Below are 10,674 nucleotides of genomic sequence, written 5' to 3'. Positions count from 1 at the left end.
TCAGTCTCTGCTGAAAATCGAATCATTTTGCGTGTTGTTCACCGTCTTCATTGTTCCAGTGTAAATCAAACTCTTCTTATTGGACACATTAACTTGTAGCAGGAAAGGCGCTTGCGTTAAATAATAATTTTAAATGGTTCTGCTCCTATCACAAAGTTGTGTTTTACATAGAAAGTCGTGTCAGAATTTGGCGTAATTAAGATGAAAACATGGATCATGAACACTTTTGCCCGGTCATGGGAGTGTAATGATGTGGGGGATATTTTCTTGGAATACTTTGGGCCCTTTACTACAAAATTAATAGCATTTTATTTACAGAGTATTGTTGCTGACCACGTCCATCCCTTTATGCTCACCGTGTACCCGTCTTCTGTTGGCTTCTTCCAGCAGGATATCACACCATGTTCACTACCACGTTCAAATCATCTCAAACTGGTTTGTTGAGCATGACAGTGAGTTCACTGTGAGAAAATCAGTGAGTTCCATCTTAGCACCTTTGGGATGTGGCGGAACAGGAGATTCACATTATGGAGGTGCAGCTGGCAAATCTGCAGCATCTGTATGATGCTGTCATGTCAACCTGAACCAAACTCTCTGAGGAATGTTCCCTGAATCTTGCTGAATTTGTGCCATGAAAAATTAAAGCAGTGCTGAAGGCAAAAGGGAGGTCCAGGGTACTAGCAAGATATGATTAATAAAGTGGCCAGTGAGTGTTTAATGCAAGAAAAATCCAATAAATTACATAAGGGCTAGGATCTTGTTTGAATTTTGTGTCTAAAGATCAGTAAAATATAAATGATTTTTTAATAAAACTGCAACACACACACACATTTGATTTCTTAAAATATTTATAGGACACAGTACAGAAAAAAGTAGTGACAACCTAACTTAAACCACATCATCACTCTGGGATCGCAAATATATTAATCAATATATTAAATCCCTGCACAGCAGAGATGACGACAAATACAGAGAAGACAGACATGAAGGTAAAGAAAGCCAAACCTGGTTAACTGTTCTGTAATAAATAAAAGCTCTGATGCAGCAGAGCTCTTAGAGACTTAATTTAGTCTAATTGCTCCCAAATAATATGCTTCAGAAGGCACTTGAAATCTGTATGTACGTTAAATAATTATAGGCAAAACATATCTATATGACAACCTTGCCTTCAACAGCGGTAGCTACACAACGATGCATGTGCACTTCAACAAGGCAAGTGCAGAAGATCAACACTGATGGTTTTGGCCACAAAAAGTCACGACATACAGAAAGATTTGCAGATGTAGTGTTTGCATAGCATCCAGTAACAAATCAAAATCATGTCATTACTATACTTAAGATGATTAGCTTAAACCGGATGAAATGTTCATAACAAGCTGAACACAGCGAGGTTTACATGACGTTTTTCCTCATGTGGCGTTCGGCAGTAAAGTACTTAAAAACCACATTGTTGTGTGCTTCTTGTTTTTTAGCATTAACTGTTTCTTCATTATATGTAGTCACGCATTTTGGCTCAAAAGACACACACACACACACACACACACACACACACACGATAGATCACATATCTGAAGGTCCATCTACTTTTCTACAGTAAGACACTCAAAAATATTGCTGTCTGATTCTTTTAAGATCAGTGGGTAAAAATCATTAGTGTTCTTCACTGATGACAGTGTTATCCCCCAACCATCTCGTCTATCCTCCCTGCTTTGTCACAACCTCTGCTTCGGTCTCCGTCTCTGAGTGTTGTCCGAGCTGTGCAGTCAGGAAGGGGTTGAAGAAGAAGTCAAAACCGAACTGGAGGGCATTCTGGGCCGTACGCCTCCAGTCATGTTCAATCTTGTACTGTCTGCGGCTGGGAAGGCGGGTGTCGCCGCATGACATGCAGTGAATGGCTTTCAGTTCAAACACAGGCCATTTGGAGCCTAAACGCCCCTCCAGTATGGTACTGAACTCCACCAGGCTGCCAGTGTTTAAGTGTAAAAGCACAGACTTGAACTCGTTACTAGCCCGCAGTACTATGTCCTTAGTAGCGTCTTCATCCTCGATGATCGTCCCGTTCCTGGATTTCCTCTCGAGCGGCATGCCCATTGTAACTTCAAACTTGTATCGGTCAAACCGTTTGATGTGACATTCGTGCTTTGCCAGTTTTTTAAGTTTACACAGAGGATCTTCAGGAGGAGGAGCTGGGGCGGGCAGAGGCTGGGGCTCGGCGGTCGCATTCTTCAAGTCATCACACAGAGGATATGCCTCACCGTACAGGCACCGCATCCAGTTCCCTACAAATACAGGCAGCAGGTTGATAACCGACTGCGGCCCGTTCTCAATGTCGGTCACACGGACATATTTGAATCGTCCCGTCCATGTGACACGATGTCCTTCCAGATGAGAGCAGAGAATCTGGGTTTGGGCCATGTTGGACTCCTTCCAGGCCAGAGGGCCGCAAAGGTTGCTGTACTCAGGCCACGTCAGGGTGGAGTTGTACACCTTCATGCCCTCAGACCTGTAGACGTACATCCAGCAGAAGAGCACCACAGCACTGAGCCAAACCAGGATGAGCTTGACAACACTGCTCCGCGACAAAGACCGAAACACCTTGATGGGGTTGAGGCTGAAGCGAGTCCAAAGCCTCAGCACCACCGGCACAAAGCAAACAGTCAGCGTGACCACCATCTTGGTGACCTCCAGGGTGAGAAACCACTGCACTAACTGGATGATGAGCATCGCAGCCATACCCAGTGAAAGTATAGGAAGGGCAAACAGGAAGAGGAAGTAGCCCACACATGTGCGGATGAGTCCTATTGCCGAGGCATTATTAAGGAACACCAAGCAAAGCTCGCACCAAGTGAAGCAAACCAAGTAGGGCACCAAGCACAGATAGGTGCCCTTAAAGCCTCTCAGCTGGGCCATACGGAAGAGGAGATAGACAAGGTGTCCATACAGCAGACATGGCATCCCCAGGTTTAATGCCACGATATCTCCAAGAGGCACAGTGATGAAAGTCTTCCCGAACATTCGGAGGAACCACAGGGACTCCGGGAAGAATTGAGTGAGGGAGCATGCTCCAGAGAGGACCTCTGTGACGAGGGCTTTACGAGCGAAGAGCTGAGCTGAGGCATGAAGGCTGAGGAAGGCGGTAATGGTGAAGAAAAGAGCAACAGCAGCCAGTTCTGAGCAGGGGATCCAGGATTTATCAGCTACAGGGAAGGAGAAAACCACAAAGACCACCGAGAGCAGGAAGTACCTGATAAAGCAAAAAAAAGTAATTGTTCTCCTGCAGAAACAATTCAATTCTTCTTTATGGTAATATTAAAGGAAGAAAAGATCAAATTGAAGCTAATCTTTACATTATTAAACTACTGGCAACTGAGTGATGTGGACTTACAGATAAGGCTCCAAGTGTGTCCATCCAAAGTTGGTCTCAGCCTGCTCCAGGTCGAGACCAGGTTCAAACTGAGCAAGCAGGTCTGTCAGAGCCTGGAAATGTTCCCACGCTTTAGAATTCTGTAGAAAAAAATGTTTTGTTTTAATAAAACAAAGGTACTATATTATCAGAAATCAATAAATACGTCTAGTACATCGTGACAAACCTGAAATACACGCAGTGTGCAGATGACCATGGAGAAGAACGAGAGGTAGAAAACCAGCAGGGGGATGATGAAGATGAAGAACTCGATTGTGAGGTTGGAGATGATAAAGAAGAATATAAGTGCGTTAACGTGGTGGGTGGGGATCAGGGCGCTGAGCCACTGCATGCCCGCTCGTGACGCCCAGTCGATAAGATGCTCTTTTATCTCGAGAAGGGCGTATAGAGGAAACTTCAGCAGCTTTGAAAAAAACAAGGAAGACAGAATCAGTACGTCGCAGAGATGGAATCAGACAAACAAAATTTTTAAAAATTGAATGACTAAAAAACTTTTTCTGGTGATGTTAAAACAGCTGCCTTGATAAGACGAACCTATGAAACCCACTTCCCACAGGGACTTGAAGGCTATTTAATGTGTTTCTTTGGGGAAATTTATTTATTTATTTATTTTTTAGAAATACGGTGGAAAAAGAGAAGGTGCAGATCTAGTTAATGAGATGATCCTGAGAAAATCAGTTTAGTTTAGACCTGAACACTTAAAACTAGCTATACAACTGATGCTCCCCCCCCCCCCCCCCCTTTTGATGAAGCTATTAATTATTATTCATAATCTGGTCCAAAAGAAGCCAGGAATACTCCCCGAAAAAACAAACAAACAAGCAAAAAAAGAAGTTCACCGGAAATCTGAAGTCCCAAAAAACATTATCATTTGTGACTGGTTAAAATTTTCAGTGCACTGCAACTTTTAATGTTCATTCAGTGAGTGTATTTGAATTATTTCTGGCTGTTAAATTAAGGATCATATCAACTGACGACTACACAGGTGAAGCTTTGGCTGCACACCTGGTCGTGCTTCAGGTGAATTTATGTCAGGTGAACATTCACATCCTGACTGATCAAGCTTCACTTGAGCTGTTATTATGTGTAATAAACCAGCTTCCAACTGAATATTAACACAAAGGAATGGAAAATTATTTAGAAATATAATTAGATGGTTGATTTTCTTCCACAAAGGCTAATAGTGAAAGAATGAAAACATAGCAGGACCGAAACTGATTAAGTTGCAGAATTTCTTTCACTTTTTCACAGATTTACTAAACTCAAGACAAGCAGAGCGTGAAAAGAAGATGACAAAGGCAGACCACTACCCCCCAAACCACCTTTTGATGCAGGGGCAGTTCATCTGGATTTTTCACTACTATTTCATCATCGTCATCATCATCATCCCCTCCTGCAGCAGCCATAACTGGTGAGGGTGCAATACCCTGGGCGTACTTCTTGGTCATCTCAACAAAGTCATCAAGACCCACATGGGAACTGGCTGCAAAGAAGTACAGAAGAAATATTAGTACTTTTATTTTACTCTGACAGGTCTGTAGGACACTTTGGGCTTGAGGAAATGACAAATTGTGCATGTTTAATCCCATTAGAAGACACATTTCAGACCACACATACCCTCACTGGTGACCATAGTCTCCAAGACTCTCCTCTGTTTCTTAGCAGACCTGTTTAGGGGACCAGGGGAAACTGGTGTGTCTGCAGAGGGTATAAAGTATAATTTAAAAAAATGAATGCCTTCAAAATGTAAATGATTTGAAATACAGTATTATTCCTCTCGGACCCGGCTCTGTGTTAACATGTTCAACGTTCTCTAGCATCTCAGAAACGGGCACCGACTTCTTCCTCTCTGGGTTTAACTTCCAGTACATGAGCAGAGCTGCCTTCCTCACTCCTCTCTCAAAACGAGTCTCTGTACACAACTTCTTCACCTCCTCAAAGTTTTCCAGTGTGATGCCTGAAGAACAAATGAGGATGAATGCACAGACGAACATTAGCTCAATCATGCTCCAGTTTCACACTGGTTCCATTCTTCTAAAAGCTGTGCACTAAGAGTAGCAGTCATACCTTTCCTGGAGGCCAAACACTGCTGCAGCAGTCTGACCGCATCCTTGCGGCCCTGTTTAGCAGCCTGGACGAGCCAAGTGACCGCTGTGCAGTTGTTCAGTTCTTCATCGCTTTCTTCTGCCAATGCCAGGAAGTAGCGGCCCATCTGTGCAGACACACACAGACTTTTAGACTTGCAACACAAGCATTACTGTGACTTAGTGACCTGTCCGTCCTATCAGCATGTCACTCTAAAATAAAATGTATAATTACTTAGCTCATATGCTCTGTCATCACCATATGGCGACTAAAGTCCACAGTGTCTGCAGTATGATCATTGCCACTAACCTTAGTCTGTGCTTTGGCATCACCTGACTTTGCTCTCTCCTCCAAATCCTCAAAGCTGACCTCCTCCTCTGGCTCCTCTGAAACAGAAAATACATTTTCAAAATCCATCCAGTAGATTTTAGGGCTCTTTCAAATCTTTCCACCTTGGACACCTACTAAGGTAACCCTTGTTTTTCTTTTTTTTTTTTTTAATCATTGTTTTCTGTGGTATTTCTAGCCCGCTTCCAGAGCACTGGGTGTGCATCAGAGGCCAGTTAGGGTGATATCTGCTTGTACAGCTTACTGGGGCTGGCCTTGGAAAAACTAAGAACCTATTTCGTTTTAAATATCTTTATTAGTAAGCATATATAATACAAGTTATAACTGTTAGGCTGAAATTAATGCTTCAGTTTTTAACCAGTTAGTTTTGTAATTCCTAATAGAAAGCTCTGGAAACTGGCATGATAATGACAGAAACTAAGGGTTACCCCCTAGTAGGTGTCCAAGGGGCAAAGAGTTCATTGAGACCTGCTGGATTTGGAAGGGACCTTTGGTTCCATTGTTTCAGAGTCAATGGGTGATTTGAACAGGGTTTTGGTTAGATCCTTTAAATAAGATGTGTATTTAACTCGAGCTTTAGACATTTTCAAATGTGTTGTTTTACCATATAATATACATACAAATATCACATTTGTAAATTTTGAAGGTTTTACATGTCAGATTGAATGACATTTCAATGGAGCCTATCTCAGCTGTAATAGAGTGCCAGTCCATTTACAGGGTTAACACAGAGAGACAGAAAGACAACCAATCATGCTCACTCCTCGCCAACTGAAGCCTAACACTAGCCCTTTACTTCTGCCAGCAGCAATTATGATTGAACCACCGCTGAAGTTCTGTTAGTTGTGTTAATAAGGCTGAGCAAAACATGCCAGTGACTTTAACACGACTTCAGTGGTTTTATTTTCCTAAAGTTTTTTTTATTTATTTATTTATTTTTTAACTCAAAATCATATAGAAAGATGCCATTTGTCCAGGGAACCGAAGTCATACCAACTTCCAGTTTGTCTTACAAAAAAACCTCCCTGCTGTACTCTATGTGATCATTTCAGGGACACAGCTTTGAAAGTGAGCACAGCTGTCCCACACAGGGTGCTGTTTAAACCTTCTGTTAGAGAGCAACAGCCAATCAGAGGATGGTGGCCTTAAAGGTAAGAGAGATAAAATCATTTGGTTCAGGCAGTGGATGAACGACATTGTATAAGAAAAATATGAATTACTTTGAACTCTAATTCACGCAGAGCTAACCAAGAAAAGTCCAAGAATAAACATATGGAGCTTGATATTATGCCCACTTAAAAAAAACCCCCAAAAAAACCAAAACCCAGCTATTTAATATATTAGGTTTTCTTCGGGTTTTTCAAAGGAGCAACTACTCCTTATTACTCTACATTTTTAAATACTCTGCAGATGTTCCCAACAAACAAAAATAGAAACAAGACACCAGCTCAGTGTGGCAATCTGTGACATCAGTGATCCCAGTGCATGAGCATGAGTCACATCCTTCCAGAAACAGCTTTGGCCTTGACAAGACCTGATAATACCACAGAGCCCTCTTGGTTTAATTATCATCTTCCTTTGGCTAATGATTTCTGCTACTCTTAAATCCCAGTTCTCCAAAGGAACAGGATCTCACACCGAAAATGTGTCCGCTTCCCGTAAAGTAAGCGGTCATATTTGTTCTGTTTAAAACTAACAGCAGGAAAAACAGATGTGGAAACACTTTTCCGTCATGCGGGCTGTAAGTGATACTGGTGAGTGAAGGTGTGGTCTGCCTGTGCCTGCAGATCTCAAGAAGCAGAAGAAAATGTGAAGCATCCAGTAACTTACACTGGTAAAGCCACGTACACTTTAACCATCTGCCTGAGCTCTAAAATAACTGTTTATTTAGCACAGCAAACAGCTGCTGCTCATTCTCCTGGTGTGCAAACACTTCCACAGTGGTGCAGTCCATCTCCCTGTTTTACTTTCAGTACATTCAGAACTTTAAGACACTTAATTATATTATTTTAGACAGTTAAAGAAACTGGAAAGTGTTTACTTATGAAATGACTGAGCAGGTAAGCTAAATATATAAATCACTGCAAAGGGTTAAAAAGATAAAAAGTGCTATTCCCCTTCAACCAAAAGACGTCTTACTTGCATACCGTATTTGTTTAGTTTAAAAAACACATGTGAAACCATCTTTTCTCTTCAGGTCAGCAAAAAGGGAGAGGCTGCTTTACATGCTGAGGTAAATGTCTGTGGTCATGGAAACACTGCACTGCACATACACAGTAACCTGGGAGTGTTGGCTGCACTGATTCCTGAAGAAGTGCAAAGTGAAGGTCGAAGGTCAGTTTTGATTCTCACCTTGCTCTGGTGTGGGAGGAGTCTGTGGAATTGTTGCAGGACCTCCAGCAGCTGATGATCCAGTCATGGGATTCCCCGTAGACGCGGCGTTTAGCTGAGATCTGCCCCCCTGGGAGAGGCTCCTGATTGGTTGCCGAAGAGGCGAGGTTGTCGGTGTGGAAAGGGAGGAAGAGCGGTAAAGAGGATTTGGGGAAGTCCGAGGGGAGGCAGTAGAGGGAGAAGATGAGGGTGTTGCTGGAGGTGTTGGCATTGTGAGTTTAGGATTTGGCCAGTTTGAATTTGTCGTAGTTGAGTTGACAGATGAGCTGCGAGAAGAAGGTCCGGGTCTCAGGGTGGTAGGAGACGAAGGGTCCAGTTTGGAGGCGGATGAACTGGCAGTTAGTGAAGGATCCATGGCTGAAATTACATCAGATTTTTTAATCAATTAGGAATGTTTTGGGGAACAAACACAATCCCTGTGATTTATGAAAAATTATGAACAAAACATTACTGTGGTAATACTAGTAATGCTGCAGTGTGTGAAAAACAGCAATGCATATACAGTATGAAGCACATGTTCAAGGACAAGCAGCTAACAGAGTGCACCTGTTGCAAAGTAACAGGTGTTTTGAAAGGTTGTGTTCCCTCATCATCACATGAGTGAGATTTTACGGGGGGGGGGGGAACAATCAAACAACCAGTCACAGCCGATGGCTGTCTTCCTTGAGCCTGGTTTTTGCCACTGTCACCAAGTGCTTACTTATAGGGGGCCATGTGATTGTTGTGGTTTCTTCCCATTTTCAATATTCTAGTGTCTTTACAATATAATATAACGTGTCTTGGTAGGACTGTTGTTGTGAATTAGTGCTATATAAATAAAAATGAACTGAATGCAGTATGTACCAAATATTCATGAGGAATTTTTAAATTAGATTTTTAGTGTGTTTGGTTTTTTTTGTTTTTTGTTTTTTAAGTGTGGAGGGGTGTGCTTGGTCTCACAAAGTGTTTAGGAAGGTGGTATGTCAACCACATGAATACCACTACCAAAACTTCTCAGAATTTATAACAAGACTTTCAATTGTCTTCAGTAAACCTCTCATAGGTTTTAATATTGTGCATAACTGATGTAAAATGTGTCATTTGATTACTATAAAAGAAAAGCTGCTTTCATACTACAGACGAAACCAACAGATCTCAGCCACGTAGCTCAGACCCAGGCAGATTTCCAAAACAAATGTAATATTTACCTCTGTTATCCTAGAAAGCTCCTTTCCTTTTACTAATTAAGGCCAAATAATCCCACACACAATTTTGTTCAGATGTGTGCTACGAAGTCTATAGTCTATTTTAGATATTATTAACCGAGCCCTGGGTAGCTATATTGAGAAGGTGACATCCTTAAAGTGCAATGACTGCAAATCAAGTGTCCTGGTGCCCCTCTTGGATAAGCAGGACAGGGCTCCGATGACAATAACTTTGCCGATAAAGGGGACTTCCAAACTAAATTTAGCACTCTTAATAAACGTTAGCGGCAAAAAGAACGCTATATACACACATACACAATGCCATTTCTATATATAGGGCTACTGCATTTGATATTAAAAAGACAGCAGCAATTGGATGTGGCAGGAGGCGTTAGCTGAAATAACCGGTGCTTTAGGAGCTAACGCTAACGAGCGCTGACATTCAACACTTCTAATGTCGGCTTACCTTTCCCGTGACAACACCAGTTTAATTAAACCCTCCAGATTAAATTGCTTCTCGGTTTGTTCACTATTTAGAGTCCCAACTCATTCTTCCACCCCCCCCTGAAATCCGCACGTCCTCTGTTTTTTGTGGTCAAACTCCAAGCACACACGACGCGCCGGAAAGTCTGTCAGCTGCTCCACTCCACGTCCACGCCCACTTTTCATTCTGCGCAATGTGATTGGAAAGCGCCGAAAGCTTGTTTTTATTGATTAGGATTTGATTGGCTGCAGTGGCAGGAAGTTCAAATAACCCTAAAGTCAAGAGAAATCAACTGTCGAACGACTAATATATCGAGAACATTTGTTAGAATTCATTTAGCATGAGGACAGAAAAAAATGAGTTCAACGGACTACGTCTAACAACGAGTTACTATTTTAGAGCTCGAGGTTCCTTTAAATTCTCCTATTTGTTTTTATGAGTCGTTTATCGATGTATATTTTTTATGCTCGCAAAAACGCAATATTGATTTTGTACCAACAGATGGCAACATAAAACTAAACTAAACTTAGCTATACTCATAATTAAATGTATGGGTTTTGATAATTGAAGTGGATTTGTTTTGTTGAAAAATTATTAGAAAAGAAATGTGCTTTTCTTTAGTATTTATTTAAATACTTTTATTCTAAGTAGAAACATAATCCTTCCCCTGCTCTTTCTCCATATAGCAAAGATTAAATCCTTTGTTTATTATGTATCACTATTATGATATGATAAAGAATGATGCTGTAATGAGGGAA

The 10,674-nt window shown here is 41.6% G+C and overlaps 1 protein-coding gene across 1 annotated transcript; it reads right to left on the bottom strand.

Moving 5' to 3' along the window:
• Positions 1–838: 838 nt before the first annotated feature.
• On the bottom strand, positions 839–10,074 carry wfs1b (Wolfram syndrome 1b (wolframin)). Its single transcript, XM_080901820.1, has 10 exons — positions 9,899–10,074; positions 8,210–8,605; positions 5,819–5,895; positions 5,492–5,636; positions 5,208–5,381; positions 5,042–5,122; positions 4,747–4,907; positions 3,591–3,827; positions 3,386–3,504; positions 839–3,244 (listed from the first exon to the last, which is right to left on the bottom strand). The coding sequence occupies exons 2-10, from the start codon at positions 8,601–8,603 to the stop codon at positions 1,696–1,698; spliced, it is 2,937 nt and encodes a 978-aa protein (XP_080757946.1). The 5' UTR covers positions 8,604–8,605; positions 9,899–10,074; the 3' UTR covers positions 839–1,695.
• Between the last annotated feature and the right edge of the window lie 600 nt (positions 10,075–10,674).

Source organism: Rhamphochromis sp. 'chilingali', assembly GCF_963969265.1.
Source record: "Rhamphochromis sp. 'chilingali' genome assembly, chromosome: 13".
Lineage (NCBI taxonomy): Eukaryota > Metazoa > Chordata > Actinopteri > Cichliformes > Cichlidae > Rhamphochromis > Rhamphochromis sp. 'chilingali'.
Note: the sequence above shows the minus strand (reverse complement) of the source record. Positions and strands in the feature narration are given on the sequence as shown.